Consider the following 17,934-nt stretch of genomic DNA (forward strand, 5'->3'; position numbering starts at 1 on the left):
GATTCAGAAGGTGTTTCACATTTGACCCACTGTGCAGTTCTTCAATCCCATCCCCGTTTAGGGCTTTGAGCATGGCTCTCCAAAGTCTCTATTTCTATCAGTATGAACTGGTAGGGTCGACCATACCTTCTGTCAAGGGCTTGCAGGGCATTAGTGTAAGGCATGACTGACTTTGCATGTGCTAACATCAGTCTGTGAGCATTAGGCACCTTCACATGCTTAAGAAGGATGGAGTACTTATAATGCTGAGTGGAGCAGGTTGTCCAGAGCGATCCTAAGTTCCACATACTGGGCTCTGTCCTCTTTAATGAAAGCTGGGAAGGTTGGGCCTTCTACTGTTGGAAGCCAGTATGATGAGGGATGGGGGGTGTAGGGTACAGCCTCATTCCTAAGCTGAGATGTGTAACTCTGTACACAGTTATTGGCACTGGCTCAGTCACAATCTGACTGTGTGCTGGAAAAGTCTCCAGGGGGGATACTTGATTGAAAAGAAGCTGGGCGGTTTGGCTTGGTTCAGGGAGAGGAGGCAAATGTTTAATCCAGGGCTCTTCTCTATTGTGCACTAGGTTCTGGTTGGGTTTGACGGGGGACTGCCGCATAGTGAGGCATAATGGTGTGCCGACAGGGCAGTCTCTCTGCTCACAGGAGGTGGTGACTGGAAATGAGTGTCTCTGATTTGGGTTTTCCTCAGTACTTGTGAAAGCTACTCAAAAAAGGGGGTTGGGGTTTGGCAGGCTGTGGCCAAGAATGACGATCTGAGCTGACATCATCAGGGCCCTGATGGGTTCCCCTCATAGTCATAGTCAACCACATAGTCATCTAGGTAGACAGGCCTCTGAATTGCTCTGCGTGGATGTCAGGATGAGGCAGGGGCAGACTTTGACGGTTCAGACTCTGGGGTTACCATGGTAACGACCTGGCTCCGGCTCGAATGACCAATAATGCAATGAAAGTGGACTGGTTCTTTGGTAGATTTGGTCATCACCATGGTGTGTCGGTAAGGACACAGAGACAGGAACCCCATTTAAATGACTTTATTGTCCATCAAGTTTACTGGTTACATTGGTATGGGTGGTCATTATGCACGTTTGTGTGTGTGCGTGTGGTCTAAACAAAGGAAAGGAGAAATAAATTGCATAAATTAAGTGAGTCTAGAATAAACAGGATAACATTACCAGATATACCAGATAACCAGATAACATAACAGATGTAAATCTGCACACAGCACTGTAATACAATGAATAATGTGCAACTTGTAAGCTTTATGAACCAAATATAAATATGCATAGGTAAATATACATCAAGTGTACATTTGACAGATTAATCACACTTATAAACTAACTAATATTTGAATTAGGCGGATATATATCACAATGACATTAACAGGTTCACATAAGACGATTCTAAAACCTTTGCTAGTGATTCAAACCTTTGCTAGAGCAGAGCTGCGGGTCTTCCGTGAATCTGTTTTATCTTACATATGACCAACTCAGCAAATTATCGTAATCAGTAGCAACAGCAATATAAAAGATAAATAAACTCTTACTTTTAATTAATGACACACAACTCTGGCAGGAATTAGGGAAAAACAACACACAAACCAACTCTCTCTGATCGAGCGAAAACAAAACTAAAAAGTTCTGCACACAGTCACCCAACCAATGCTGTGGTTTGATTGGCTGTCTGTTCGCGTGATCGGGCCATGATCACTACTTAAAGGTGCTCTAAGCGATGTCACGCATTTTTTAGGCTGAAACATTTTTTGTCACATACAGCAAACATCTCCTCACTATCCGATGGCTGCCTGTCCCCTGAACACACTGTAAAAAAAATGCGGTCTCTGTAGACAGCCCAGGCTCCACAAACGGCAACAAAAACAAACTGGGCCAACCTGCACCACGTAACATAACAAACAGTGTTCCAGCCAATAACTGACAAGAATGATTTGGGGGTTGGGGGGTTAGTGCGCATGCACATGCAGGGGGGTGTGGGGAGTGGAGGAGAGAGAAGCATGTAGAGGGAAGTTAGCTAGAGGAGAGACGTCACCCAACATCGCTTAGAGCACCTTTAAGCTTGTCCTGTATGTTTGTTGAATGGATAATAGTGGTGTCCAACAGACGGCGCATCTGACCTCCTCTTCTACAATCAGCATAACAGCTTGTGAAATGTTGAATTGAATGTGCATTTCCAAATGGCTATACTGTGAGGAATTGTGGAGCTGACATGAACAAAACCAGATGATAATGTGCTGCAACAATTTAATAATGTTCCAAAAAGCATCTTCAAGCGTGCTTCAGTGGAATCGTATTCATTTTACACCATGTTTTACATTTTCCTACTGTAGAACTGTAATCATTTCTAAATTTAATTTTGAATCCCATTTTGAAGCATATTTTGTGTTGAACTCTTTTATGACTTTTACACTGAACAAAATTATAAACGCAACACTTTTGTTTTTGCACCCATTTTTCATGCGCTGAACTCAAAGATCTAAGACTTTTTCTAGGTACACAAAAGGCTTATTTCTCTCAAATATTGTTCACAGATCTGTCTAAATCTGTGTCAGTGAGCACTTTTCCTTTGCCGAGATAATCCATCCACCTCACAGGTAGGGATGTCACGGTACCAAAATTTCAGTAGTCGGGACCGATACCATTAAAAAATGTTCGGTTCTCGGTACCAATTTCGGTACCACAGCAAAATCTGTTGGAACTATTTTTCTATTTTATTTAACTATTTGAAAAAAAATGATTAAATTCAATTCAATTACTTTATTTATGAAAGTAATCATAAGTAAATAATACATATAAGCATTAAAGGCTACATGCTGTTTAAATGTAAATATTGCTTATAAAAAAAATCCCATGGAGACGTAGCTAAATCTACTGTACAGTAGCCTAATTATTTCTGTCAATTTCTTCAAGTTAAACCGAACTTTTATTTTGACGGGTTGCCGTGAATCCTTTGAGTTACTGTGTGTGTATGATATGACGATAGTTTTTTCTCAAATTAAACGAGTGACTCTGGAGATGAATTTCATCATGTCATCATATCGTGAGGCAGCAGAGACTGAAAACAGCGCGAGTGTCACTTGTGCTTCATTGTGTGTGTGTGTGTGAGGTAAATGGAACCGTGCGTCTGCGCCATTCATTCACACAGAGACAAGCAGACCATGCAGGGTTAATATTTAAATAGTCTTTTTGCAGTTTAATATACACAGACATATATATATCGTGGTATATATCTGCTAAAGACAGTGTTCCAAGTAAAAAAGTTAGTCTGGAGCCCCGCGCTTAGATAAAAACACTGAAGCGACTTAAAGCAGGTACCGAATGTACCCGGTACTACAGAAATGCTGGTATCGTCACATTTTCAGTACCGACTTGTTACCGAAGTACCGGTACTTTGACAACACTACTCACAGGTGTGACATATCAAGATGCTGATTAGACAGCATGATTATTGCACAGGTGTGCCTTAGGCTGGCCACAATAAAAGGCCACTCTAAATTGTGCAGTTTTATCACACAGCACAATGCCACAGATGTCGCAAGTTTTGAGGGAGCGTGCAATTGGCATGCTGACTGCAGGAATGTCCACCAGAGCTGTTGCCCGTGAATTGAATGTTACCATAAGCCGTCTCCAAAGGCGTTTCAGAGAATTTGACAGTACATCCAACTGACCTCACATCCGCAGACCATGTGTAACCACACCAGTCCAGGACCTCCACATCCAGCATCTTCACCTCCAAGATCGTCTGAGACCAGCCACCCGGACAGCTGCTGCAACAATCGGTTTGCATAACCAAAGAATTTCTGCACAAACTGTCAGAAACCGTCTCAGGGAAGCTCATATGCATGCTTGTCTTCCTCATCGGGGTCTCGACCTGACTGCAGTTCGTCGTCGTAACCGACTTGAGTGGGCAAATGCTCACATTCGATGGCGTCTGGCCATGCAACTTTATTTAAAGGACAAGTTCGGTATTTTACACTTAAAGCCCTGTTTACAGATCGTTTCTGATGAAATAGAACGGTTAAGATAAAAATTTGGACACATGCTGCTGGCTCGAGAATTTTCGGTTTCTCATCTTTGTAAACGAAAGTTTATTGCGTTTTAGGAAGGATTATTCCAGTGCACCTATGCAGCCATTGAAGGTGGGGGGGAAAGCGAAAGAAACCGAAAATTCTCGGGCCAGCAGCATGTGTCCAAATTTTTATCTTAACCGTTCTATTTCATCAGAAACGATCTGTAAACAGGGCTTTAAGTGTAAAATACGAACTTGTCCGTTAATGAATTTTGATGAATTTCTTTATTTTTAACATAAATAGTGTTTTTGTGTGTAGGACATGTTTTGTCCCTTATCTCAAGAATCAAGATAGTGTTTAAACAAAGTATAATTCATTTTTGGTATATCAAACGGGCAAATCTTTGTTCTTATTAATCTATTACTTGTTCCAGAGCAAAAAGATTTGGCTAATGGTAAAGTTAAGTTTCATAACTTTATATTTTTATTAAAATGAAATCCTGTACTATAACCAGCGCTGCTTGTAATTTTGACTGGACCGTTTGCTTGTTTATTTCCTAATGTACAAACTTCTTATAATTTTATAATGGCAAATATTGTTTATTAATTTATTTTAATAAATATTATTTTATAAAAATAATATGCCATATTTGGTATTGAGAAAGGCTCTGTTAGTGATTGTGATTTCCATTAGATGGCAGCAAAGTCTGTCTTTATGAGCGAGTCAGTAGCATATACTTTTATATTGAAAGGGACTGAAACAAGGTTGTCAACAATAAGATGTAACTTACAAATGCATTGACTATCATTAGAAGGCTAAAGGACAAAGACAAAGATATCGCTTTCCTCAGCAGACATTCAGTCTGATTTTGTGATTATGAAAATAAGATTGACATGAAGAATATATCAGCTAGATGCAGGTAATGCACTCACTTAATTGATCTCTCTCATAATACTCCACATAATACAATAAGCTGCAATAAAACAATTCAGCGTTCCTTTGTTACTAGCTCTAAGCCTTGGGCTCAAATGTTAAACTGTCAAATTGAGATTTGAATCCATGGCGGAAGTAAACTAGTTCCACTCAAAAGAGGGTTTTTAAAGACACCCCGTTGTTGTTTCTTATTCATTTAAACACTTGTGCTGTTGAACTGTTATAAACGCATTATCACACTGCGATATGGCTCTTTATCAGTATGGCTGTGACAGCCGTGCAGATATAGAGTGGCATCGCATGGCTACTTGTGTGATACATATATATAAAGGAAGTGACACACGTGGATGCCAGACCTCGGGTCTCTGGAGTGACTGAGCAGTACAAAGCACTTAGGCGGCTGCAGCTTATTACCTTTGAGTAATTGAGGCCTTGGACAGGGGGTGGAAAAACCCAAGAACAGAGAAATGCACATCACAATCTAAAGTACTTCATGTGAAACATCTAAGGGCAACACATGAAACAGCACAATCATTCTGAATGATTATGCAATATAACAAAATAAAAAAAGTTCACTGGTGGCTGTGCTATGAGTAAACAGCAATGTTGTTACCTGAAAATTGAATGCCTTTTTTTTTTTTTACAATCCATTTCATTTCATTATTTAAAATACTATAATTCATAATTTGTATAATGGAAAAGATTACATGAGTTGATTTCAAGTTATAATCCTGATTAAACAGGAGCACAAATATTAGCGATAGGAGATGGAAACCTGGAGTCCACCAATTGCAGCACAACACAGTGAATATGTGTTGAACATTATACCTAAATCTCAGCCCAGTTAAATTTCATTAGGCTATATAAATTATGTTGATTATGTATTCTTGTGTAACATTTTGTCGGTTTAAAGGATTTGGGGGCACCCATTTGGGGAAGTTATCTATTCAGAAGGACAGATGTGGGTGAGAACACTACAGGGGAATGGAATTGAAAAACACAATCTCATAGAGTTTAGCAGCCTTATGCCTGCGTAATGCATAAAGCTGTTTTGATTAGCATCACAAATTTTATCTGTAATAACCAAAAATGATAGTCATGATAATTATAGTTGTAGTTGTCATCATTATCATAACCATCACCCTTATCATATGTTTTTTTTTTTTTTTTTTTTTTTATCATCCTTGAACAATCTAATTAAGCTTACTCATGAACATTACAGAAACATCTCATTATGACATCCTGCGTAAATGTGTTTAATCTGCTACTAACAATTTATAATAACTTATACAGTATTAAGTACCTGTTAGATAAGATGTTAAATATACAGACCAGTAGTTCAAATGCATTTATAACCCAGGCCATATTTGCACAGGAAAGTTGTCACAACTCTATATCAGTTGACTATAAGTCAAAAAAGCAAATTACACAAATAAAAACTGTTTTCTTTGTTGTTTCCAAAGGTCAACGTTTTCCATAAATATCATTTAGGGTAAGTTGGGCTATCATTGGGCTTTACTGTATAGGCTGTCTATCTATAGAAATTGAATTTCAGAAATAAATATATCCTTTGAAATATTCACAGTAAAAGTGCAACAACTAGCTCCAGTTTCCCCTATACACCAAAGTTTGATTGCATATCTATTTTAATCTACAGTATGTCAATTATATATTTAGCATTATTTAAAGTAATAATGATTTTATAATATTAATAAATCACATTAAAGCGTGTTACCTCATAACCTCTCCTCCATTTCCATGTACATTTGCAGAATAAAGGCATCCTGTCATCGCCACTGCCCACGTGCAGAGCTAGATTGCCCGCTGCAGGCAGAGCGCGGGAAGACAGGGCGCGGGAAGCGCGCGGAGCTTCACACAGCAGGACGCTATGGAATAATTTACCTCAGCTGCCTTCACTGCAGATGAAGCCAAACTAAATGTATCAAGAGGGGGAAAAAAATACTTATTGCTTAGTTTTGTTTCTTAATTTTCTCTGTTAAATAGGAAATTCCACTTATTCCAACGAATGAAGTAACATTTTCCCAAGGAAAGAAATATGATATTGTGCAAAACGGAACAGAATGGACGCTCAAAGCCTCAGAAGAGTTCACCGATGAAGCTCGGTGCTAAATAAGCTGTGGCTTTTATCTCACAACACGAATCGGAGATGAGATCGCCCTTAAACATAATGTTACATCGCTGACGAAGAAAAAGAGAGAGAGCAAGAGAGAGAGAACACACTGATGCGCGCGCGCTCCCGGTGCGGCACTCAGCGCGCTCAACAGCTCGTGCCTCCTCCATCCCAACCCTCTCCGCCAACGCCGTCTCTCCAATCTCTGCCCTCTCCCTCCCTGTTCGCTTTTCTTAAAGCTTATTTCCGTGACGATCCGAAGCTTTTCACCGACACGATGAGAGACGCGAGCAGCGCAGCAGTGGGACAAATCGAACCGAGCCGCTTCAAACGGAACTGAGCTCCAGAACTGAACGAACCGGCATCACAAAACAGAACCAAAAAAAGGAGATTTTATTCAAATCACGTCTTCATCTTCTCTCTTCTTGGTCTTAGAGAGAGCGAGAGAGATAGAGGAACAGCACAGGAAATCTTTAAACTCGCCGTTTTCGGATTCTCCGTTAAAAAAAGGTGAATTTTGAGCGTTTCAGATGTTCACATACTTTTGGAGACGAGAGAATGACCTGGGTGATCCACAGCAATAATCTCTGTATTTAATAAAATGATGCATTGACTTGTTTCTGATGTAACTGCGCAGACTGCTTTACAAATCACCCAGCTTCAAATGGTACTTTTGGAAACGAATAATAGTAAAAATAATAAATATATATATATATATATATTTTTTAAACTAAATACTTCTAAAAAAAATAAAAATGTAGTTAAACATTGGAATCTATTTATGTATGTGTAAAATAGGGAGATTTTCAACTGTTTCATTCCATTGCATGATTTTTTTTTCTTTTTTTTTTTTTCTTTTCTTTTTTTAGCCACCCATCGAAGGCAACCTGGGACCACCCGTCTCCAAACCCTGGAGATGTAAAGTTGGACACCGCTGAAACCGAGTAGGTATCCGCTATGTTATCACTTGGGAATGGAAGGACATTAGAATTGATTGCTAAAGCCAGGACACCAGAGAAGGGTGGGAAGAAAATACAAAGTGCACTATTCATGGAAAATTGCAGTCTTTTCTGGACGGAAAACAAGGATCTTTCGAGAGCTTTTGGTTGTTGTTTTTTTTCCTTTCGAGAGCCAAGAGATCCGCAGAGTGTGGTACTCTCAGCAGCATTTGACTCTGAGTTTCTTCACTGATCTTCTGATAACATCTGTGCTAATTAAGTGCGTTCAGACTGTGGAAAGCAAATAACCTCCGTTATGCATTGAAGGTCTAATTGGTGTTTTGGCGACAGTCTTAGGATGCACCTGTCATTGTTTTTTTTTTTTTTATGTTAAGTGGATGCATTGGTTGATTTAATTTAAGTATGTATGTATTTTTATTTCATGTTTTTATTGATTTAATGCACTTGAGCTTTGCATGGACATGATTATTCGGAAGTAACAAAAGTAATATTTTGCCAAATGTTTCCTGTTCTGCACTGTTTGTAAGTGTGTGACAGCTGTAGTGAGACTCGAAACAGACTGTTTTTAATGTTGAAGTGCATTGAATAGGTTAAATGTGCTTTCTTTCATGTCGTGCTTGAAAAAATGAGTGGTGATTATGCCCTTGAGTCCTGCTTTTGGGTGTAGTGTAAGTGTATCATCGAGTGACAGATGTCCAGTCCAACCCATGATAATGCATGATCTTTATCGTAAACATGCAATGATGTGGAAGGAGGAGGTGTTTTTTATTGTGTGGAATGCTCAAAGCATTGCGACTGTCACTCGCTGTCTGAGCCTTCTCATCTCACACGCTTCTCTTTTTTTCTGTGTTTTATTGCAGTGCTGTGAAGTGGCTCTCAGCCTTAACTTCATCAGGACTCGGCGGAAGGATGCTGTGGTTTACCCTGCTAAGCACAATAGCTTTAGGATGGACTACGCCGATCCCTCTGTTGGACGAGTCGGAAGAAATAGATGAGCCTTGCTTTGACCCTTGCTACTGTGAAGTCAGGGAGGGTATTTTCCACGTCCACTGCGACAGCAAAGGATTTACAAATGTCAGTCAGATCTCCCAGACATGGACGAGACCCTTTATACTCAATCTGCAAAGGAACTCCATGCGCAAGCTGTATTTTAACAGCTTTTTGCATCTCAACAATGCTGTGTCACTCAATCTGGGGAATAATGCTCTGCAGGACATACATGTGGGCGCATTCAATGGCCTGAGCATCTTGAAAAAGCTGTTTTTGCATGAAAACAAACTGGAGGTGTTCAGGAATGACACTTTTATGGGGCTGGAGAGCCTTGAGTATCTTCAGGCGGATTACAACGTCATCAAGAGAATAGAGAGCGGGGCGTTTCGGAACCTGCACAAACTCAGAGTACTTATTTTGAATGACAATTTGATACCTGTGCTACCCAATTTATTATTCAGGTCCGTATCGCTCACGCACCTTGACTTACGTGGCAACCGCTTAAAAATTCTACCCTATAAAGGGACTTTGGAATACATTGGTCGCAGCTTGATGGAGATTCAGCTAGAGGAAAATCAATGGAACTGTGTGTGTGACATTGTGCAGCTCAAAACCTGGCTGGAGCGCATACCCTATACAGCTTTGGTGGGTGACATTACTTGTGAATACCCATTTCATTTACATGGTAAGGACCTTCGTGAGATCAAGAGAAGTGAACTTTGTCCTTTACTCTCCGAAGCCGAGCTGGAGGCCAAACATGGCATTCCCAGATTACCATTTAATAACGACAATGTCTGGCCCACCAAGCCTTCGTCTATGTTGTCATCCTTTCATAACACAGCTTCCTCAGTTGAGTACAGAGAGAGACACGTAAAGCCGACTAAACGGCCCAGACCCACAAAAACACCACCCACTCCTCGTAGCATTTACCCAGGGTTGAATCAACCTCCAATCGCTGCCTACCAGACCAGACCCCCTATACCAATCATTTGCCCAACAGGGTGCACGTGCAATTTACACATCAATGACTTGGGTCTCACCGTCAATTGTAAAGAGAAAAGCTTCCACAACATTTCTGAGCTGCTGCCACGGCCACTTAACGCCAAGAAACTCTATTTAAGTGGGAATTTGATTCAGAAAATTTACAGGTCGGACTTTTGGAACTTCTCTAGCTTGGATTTATTGCACTTGGGTAACAATCGGATATCATATGTTCAAGAGGGCGCATTTATGAACCTACCTAATTTAAAAAGTTTATATTTGAATGGCAACGACATTGAAAGGCTCACTCCAGGCATGTTTCGTGGTCTGCAGGCACTTAGTTACCTGTATTTTGAGTACAATGTCATTCGAGAGATCCAACCGGCTGCCTTCAGCCTCATGCCAAACCTGCAGTTGGTTTTTCTCAATGACAACCTGCTGCGCACCCTGCCTGTGGATGCTTTTGCCGGCACTTCCCTAGCTAGACTCAACCTGCGCAACAACTACTTTCTGTACCTTCCTGTGAACGGAGTACTGGAGCATCTCCACTCCATCGTTCAAATCGACCTTCACCAGAATCCTTGGGACTGCTCTTGTGACATCATCCCACTCAAGCAATGGATTGAGAAGCTCAGCTCCGTCATTGTCGTTGGAGAAGTGACCTGCAAGACCCCAGACTTCGCCCTTGGCAAGGATCTGCGCACCCTGGAGGCTGAGGTCATCTGCCCTGAGTTGAAATTCACCGCTTCTTCTCCAGTTCTCCCCAATGACATGACGGCCACCAGCGGCTCTGAATTAGGACAAGCGCCGGTAACGGGAGCTGTCCCACTCTCTGTGCTGATTCTCAGCCTGCTTATTCTCTTCATCTCCTCTGTGTTTGTGGCCGCCGGTCTCTTCGCATTCGTCCTACGGAGGCGAAAGAAACTTCCCTTCAGGAAGCGACAGGAGGTGGACCTAACGGGCATTCAAATGCAGTGCAAGATCTTTGAAGAAAGACAGACTGCCTCACCCGAGAAGCCACCCCGTCACGTCTACGACTACATACCCCATCCCGTTACTCAAATGTGTAACAATCCCATTTACAAACCACGAGAAGGAGAGATTGAGGGCGAGCAGTTTGCAGAAACCAAGGAAAATAACAGTAATTATCGAACTCTTCTGGAGAAAGAGAAGGAATGGACGATGGCGGTGTCCAATTCCCAGCTCAACACCATTGTCACCATCAATCAGTCCGGTGACATGACTGGCTTTCACGAGAACGGAGTGCTTTGCCCTACCGTGATTGACAGCCAGAGGCCAACCCCTACGGTCGGTTTTGTAGACTGCCTGTACGGCACCGTTCCCAAATTAAAGGACATGCACGTTGCACATGCACATCCCCCCGGAATGCAATACCCTGATTTACAGCAAGATGCCAGATTAAAAGAAACATTACTTTTCACTGCGGGGAAAGGATTCCCTGAGCAAACCCAAAGTGAATACCTCGAGTTAAGGGCGAAACTCCAAACCAAGCCGGATTACCTCGAAGTCTTAGAGAAATCGTATAGATTTTAATTGAGTAGAAAAATAAAAGAGTAAACTCACTTTCACAACCCCCTCCTCGCCCAAAAATAATACGTATCAAAAAAGAAGCATGGCAAAATTATATGTTTCACACACGTACACATAAACACTCACACACACATTTCCCCCAAGTCGCTTTTGGAGGAAAGGCCATACTCAGATTTTTCAATGAAGTGCCTTTTTTTCAGAGTAGCCAGCAATGTTACCACCCATTATTTTTGTACGGAACAGATTTGTTGTTGAACCTCCGGAGCGCCTGGCACAGTTTGTAGAATATTTGCAGTTTGCTGCATGCATTCGTCTGCAGATGGAGGTCATTGGTCAAAAAACTCACCTGCTATAGAGATACAGCGACGTATTACCCATCGAGTGGTCTATTTAATTTTCTATACAGCAAAAGACAGAGTTCTATCTCAAGGACGCACCAGAGGATCAATATTTGTGAATATATAATGACACTTCAAGATTTTATGGAGTTCAACGCACTTTCTTAAGAAAAATGCTTCTGGATACTATCACTAACAGCTTTTTAGGAAGCACTTTTAATGTTTTCTCTCTCTCACAAAGATTTGACAAAGTTAAAAATGTGCATATATTTATTCTGTAATTTCAGTGAAAGATTTAATTGTAAAGGTAATGTTAAATCAATGTATAGTGATTATGCGTCTGGTATAGCCTTCTTAATAAAAATACAAAGTCTTAAATAAAAAGGGTACCAATGCATACTGCTTGTGAGAAATAGACTTGACGTATTGGTATGGCGCTTCAAATGACAAATTATAAAATGCACATTAACCTATCAAGGTCTCATTGCTGCTAGAAGAGTCAGGTTGAGACAGTCTGATGGTCCTGCCTGTATGCATGTGTCATCGATGGGTTTGGACAAGAAAAGAAGACCTTGGATTAGATTTGAGTCTTTCTGTAAGGTATGTTTTTATACCTGTCCACTGCTTACTAAATTACACAACATTTGAGATGAATATTTAATGCAATGTCACTTTTACATGTGTCCACAAGAGTGAGATAGAGAGACACGCTCGCATCATGTCTGTGGATGGACAAAATTGATGTTTGATTATTTGAGGAACGCCACTTATTTATCAGGTATGATATACAACTTCGTGAAACATATGACATTTGATTATAAATTCTGCTTGTTTGTGTGGGGGGTATTTTATATTTTCTGTTGATGCATCACTTAAGTGACATGATTACAAACTAGAAAGTGATCTATTCGACAAAAAATGATTTCTACTCCCCATTCGACAACAAAATGGCTATTTTTTAAAACCAAATATTTTATGTCTGTTTGCCAGTGCCAGTTACCTTGAAGTTCTATCCATAACCATTTAATACAAACATTGAAATACAATTAAAGTATGATTATTTTTCCTGGGGCTGTCAAGGATGCAGAACAGTAGTTCTTTATTTGTTCTTATTATTCAGTTGACAAGTGTAGCTTCTGTTTCCTCTGTTCAATACCCAACGATAATTTTATTTATATTTTGCCCCTACATTCATCTTTTACCCAGACTGTTTTGTCAATATTTCAATAAATTTTGCTTGGTCCATATTTAACAGCACTACCTTTTTGTGGAAATCTGTTTCACATCAATAATATGTTCAAACAGAGCACCTTTTCTGTCAGAAATATTCATAAATGGTTGTTAGTTTGGTGCCCTAAAGTGCATGCAAATGCCATTCATCAGTGTCTTTACTGGGTTTGTTTCTTCTCTGCATTCTTTTTTAGAACTGTGAATTATTCTTCTGTAGAATGTGAGGTGGAACTGTTGTAAGTGAATGTGTCACTTATAGATTGTGTAGTGTTAACTAAAGATGTGTTCAGCTGCTGTCTGGATTCTTCACTGTGATGAAGAACTGCTCAGGGGACAGTAATGGTCATAGGGTCAATGTCACCTTGCTGTGGTTTACATCTAGGTTGTCCTTGTCTCTATATTTCAATGTAATGATCTTTATTTTTTGCTAAAGGGTAGAGAAGCTAATGATGGATGACGGTGGTGTCAACAGAGTTATTTTTTGAATGAACGATTTTCCTTAGAGTTGACCTGGGTGAAATATGTAATTAGAACTGTCATTTTTGTCTTAGCAACAAATAGTTGGTATTGTATTTTTTAAATTGCCTCCCTATTGGTTGCAAAAAAATAATAATCTCAAAATAACAAAATGCACCGTTTTAGAGACTCAAGGGGAGTCCGGACCATGTTATGACCGTAGTTACATGTACTACCCAGAACAAATTAGCTTTTTCTACTTTGTCCTTGCCGTCTTTTGCTGAAAAAGGTAGTGCTATAGTTTCTTTTTTTTTATGCCATGTTATTGACCTTCATTGCTTTTAACTGTTCCTCTACTTGAATGTGTTTGTGTAGTTCCCCCCACCCCACCCCACAGTCTTTTAATACATTCCCCTGAGTTTAGTCTTTGCTTGTTAGATTTATACCAGGGCAAATTATAATTTGGTTGGTTAGGGTTTATGTAATCTATACTTGACTTATGTCAACACATCGTAGCTCATTTGTAGTATCGAGCGATTTCCTACATCAGTGTCATTGTTTTGTTTTGTGGCTTAGTCCTGGCGAACCATCGACATGGCTGCCGTCTTTGGCTTGCTTATTTTTTGATGTGGTCTTTGCTGTGGGGGTTTGTTGTGATTCATTCTAATTTCACTTACTTTCTTCCTCCTCTTGATGGTTTGTTCTTGGGCTTTTCAAAGGGCCTAATTAGCTAAAAAATTATCAAAACCCAAGGAGGTGGATTGAGGGGGAAAATTAAAAAGGAAACGGGGGAGGAATATCAAATTGAATTTAAACAGGCCAAGCATGTAGAATCAGATAGTATCAGATCTTCTGGAATGTACCCGAAATTGAAAATATATTTGTTGGAGTGCAGTTAAATGAAGATCAATATGCAATCAATATGCAATATGCAAGTATTTCTGGTTACTATTACTCTGTATGACATATTTCTTACTTTTTTACTTTTCTTCATAACATTCATTGCTCAATGTCTTTTAATAAGCTAGTGTTTTGATGATTTTTATTGGAGATTTGAAATCATTTCACCTTAAATGGATATTTCACCAGCTGGAAAGATGAATGTGTATTTAAATCGGGTCATTTATGTAGTAGAAATGTGAAATTATTTTAGAAGTTGGTGCCTTCTAGACTGAGAAAAGCCAGACAATTTATTTTTGGCTCATGTGGATGAAAGACAGCAACTCCCAGAATGCACTTGCTTCGCTGCCCTACAAGGTCACTCAAAAGCCACGCCTACTGGTAGCTCCTACTACTGGCTATAGTCTCTAACCTCTGGCCAAAAAAGCCTCTGATGACGCAAAATGACGATGTTTGCATCATCTGAGTTTTCTTTTTCCAGACACACAATACAGAAATCTCTCGTCTCAGGGGGACATGAGGGAGGGAAGCACGGTCATTTTAAAATACTACCGGGTTTCTACTGATACAAAGCTTAATGCTAATCGGTGAAGTATCCCTTTCATACGGAAATGTAACCACAGGTGTAGTCACATTACCTACTGTACGAGCGTTACATTAATAACACATACAAAGTGTCAACATGCTTTTTGTCTCCATTATCAACAATATGTTTCATATTCCTAACAAACTTGTTTTATGATTTATTTTCCTATTTTACTTGTGTATGCCTGCTGGCCTAAAAATGAATGCCATTTGCTTTAGTTTTCTAATACAATGGCATTCAGAAGTTTTAAGTGGGGCTTAAGTGTCCTTTCTGGGGGTCACTGTAAATATGTGTATGTTCTTGTGTGAGTCACATGGATGCTTTTCATTATTTGCTAGCATTTTTAAAGATCTTGTCAGAATAGTGAAGATGGCTTCAGAGCCAGAGGGAATAGAGAATGTAATGACTCGTGGCAGTGCTGAAGGTTGCTGTCCAAGGTGCTGAAATCAATTTGCATGCAAAAGGAATAGAAATTAACTCCAGCTCTATCCCTATGATTGTACTGTTTCAAAGTTTGATTTGCATCTGCTAACATTCTTTGTGAAGTCTTTCATTTCCAATTACCAAACAACATTTATATTCTTCTAAATTATGAACTGAGAGCTGAAATGTTTCAAATCCCATTATACATTCACAGTATTAATAATGCACATTACTTCAGTGCAAAGTTAATTAACAAAAATACAGTGTCATGTACTGTATATGAAAACTGTGTTTGTGTAATGCCAATGTATTAATTACAAAAAAAAAATTCTGTGCAGAGGTGCAATAAGTCAGAGCTGATAGATATCAAAGCTCCCCATGTGAGCAGCCATTCACATGTCATGTCTACGCATGTGATAGTTTAGTTTAAAAGAGGAGAGAGACAGTAGGAGGGAGGCAGAGAATTGAATACTGTGCTTGTGAAAAAAGTATCTCCCTGATTTTCGTTGCAATTGCAAGTATTGTGTTAGACAGCATTGTGTTCTGGCTGATATTTAGGTGTGAGCAGACAGCATTTTTCTTTTTCTTCTTTTGTCTCCTGTTTTTTTTTTTTTTTTTTTTTTTAGCTCGTTCATGTAGGACAAAGAATGAGAGCAGATAGATAAATGGAGAGAAGTCGGGGGTGTCATCCGCGTGTATCTGCGGTGGTAGCAGTGTAAAAGCATTCGCACTTACTTTTCTGCATTCTGCTCTTGTTACAGGGCAGCCTATGATGTTACTGACACGTTGCCAATGTACATTTTTTCCATGTCAATACAGCTTAAATGGATGGATGGATGGATTGTAGGTACGTTGATGGATAAATTAGTAGGCTAATAGATCGACAGATCGATTGATCGACAGACAGACAGACGCTCATTTATGAGAGACGAGGTGGTGAATATTCCTGGAAATGTTCTTATCACATTACCAGGCATTCTTATGCTATAATGCATCAGAGAGGTTTGTGCGAATGCTGGAAAGAGGGTGTTGTGTACTGTATTGTAGCAGGCAGTTAACTTCCTTTGGCTCTCGGAGCTATTAGAATGCACCTCAGAACGGTACAGACACAGCTGAGTGTATCGATCCAAGCTGGCAGCGCCTGCCACCGCTCAATAGAAATATCTATTCAAGCACTTGATCGTGACTGTGTGTGTGTGTGTGTGTGTGTGTGCGTGCACTTTCTTGTGATGTAAGTTCTTATGGTGGGAGGGGGGATGGAGGTTTCAAACTCATTGCATCTGTGCAACACTGAGCCAGAGTTGTGCAGTTTATAGCTGCATTCGCGAGTGGGTTAATGGTGGAAGTTTTACATAAGCAAGGTCACTTGCGTCATCTGTCATTAGGTGATGATGAAACCAACATCAATCAGTTTTTCAGCAAACCCTTTCGTACCTGCTTAATGCAAATCAGAGCATTGTTTGTTTACATTTGCGTGCGACAGCTGCACGTAGCCGCATCATTAATAACTGTAACGCTGACATTTACTCCTCAATCTGGCACTGTTGACTTCCTCTAGACGGTTAGCATGCAGCGGATGCACAAGAGGAAGTGTTGTGTGCTTGTGCGTTTTGTATGCATGTTTTTTTGTGCACACACTTAAGGTATTCCACAGAAACAGGAGGCTCTGTCTTAGGCTCTTACGAATAGGTTAAAGCTTTGAATTAAGTGTCAAAAAAATCTTAGTAACAAGTAGGACTTGATTAAGAGAGCTATTTATAAAGACGCTATAAGAAACTTTCAGAAAATTCTAAGACTGACTCTTGGTGCTAAATGAGGTGGCACTCAGGACTACAATGATCTAAACCCAAAAAGCCTGGAAGGGTAGTACCGGCAGCACGACACCAATCATTTGATGTAATTATAATAAAATAGTAAGACACCGAAACATTTCATATTTAAATTTATTTTAAATAATTGCTTTGCGTTGTGCAAAATTATCACGGATAAGTATTGATGATGTGGAATCCTTTTCTATTGATATATGTCTCCTTAAAAATAATACATTGGCGATCAAGCTTGTATCGTTTTATCAAATCCCTGTCATTATATAACTCCAACTCCAACCTCGTCTTAACACATAACCTTCATGAATCACACTTATGCTTAAGGTTAGGAATAAGACTAAAATTACATTACTAATACATATGGCAATATTTCAACCTAAAATATATATATATATATTTTTTTTTTTATATCTTTTTTCTTCTTTTTTAGGGTCTTTTTTCATTTTTGTAATTCTTATTATTGGGATGATTTTCAGTTTCTTAATGTACTGACATGATGTAATATACTGTGTAAAGATTGTTTCTTCAAACATTTTGTAAATACTGCCACCGTACATACATATTTTATCATTTAAATGATATATATATATATATATATATATATTA

At 39.5% G+C, this 17,934-nt stretch overlaps 1 protein-coding gene across 1 annotated transcript; it reads left to right on the plus strand.

The window, feature by feature from the left end:
* Nucleotides 1–6,796: 6,796 nt before the first annotated feature.
* Nucleotides 6,797–13,163, plus strand: slitrk3a (SLIT and NTRK-like family, member 3a). Its single transcript, XM_084409776.1, has 3 exons — nucleotides 6,797–7,598; nucleotides 7,958–8,032; nucleotides 8,908–13,163. Exon 3 carries the CDS (start codon nucleotides 8,957–8,959, stop codon nucleotides 11,570–11,572), a length of 2,616 nt encoding a protein of 871 aa, XP_084265902.1. The 5' UTR covers nucleotides 6,797–7,598; nucleotides 7,958–8,032; nucleotides 8,908–8,956; the 3' UTR covers nucleotides 11,573–13,163.
* The last annotated feature ends 4,771 nt before the right edge of the window (nucleotides 13,164–17,934 follow it).

The sequence above is a fragment of the Rutilus rutilus genome, assembly GCF_951802725.1.
Source record: "Rutilus rutilus genome assembly, chromosome: 5".
In the NCBI taxonomy this organism is placed as follows: Eukaryota; Metazoa; Chordata; class Actinopteri; order Cypriniformes; family Leuciscidae; genus Rutilus; species Rutilus rutilus.

Bases quoted from the DNA above. Each gene is read 5' to 3' on its own strand.
- slitrk3a (XM_084409776.1), top strand. From the start codon at position 8,957: ATGCTGTGGTTTACCCTGCTAAGCACAATAGCTTTAGGATGGACTACG.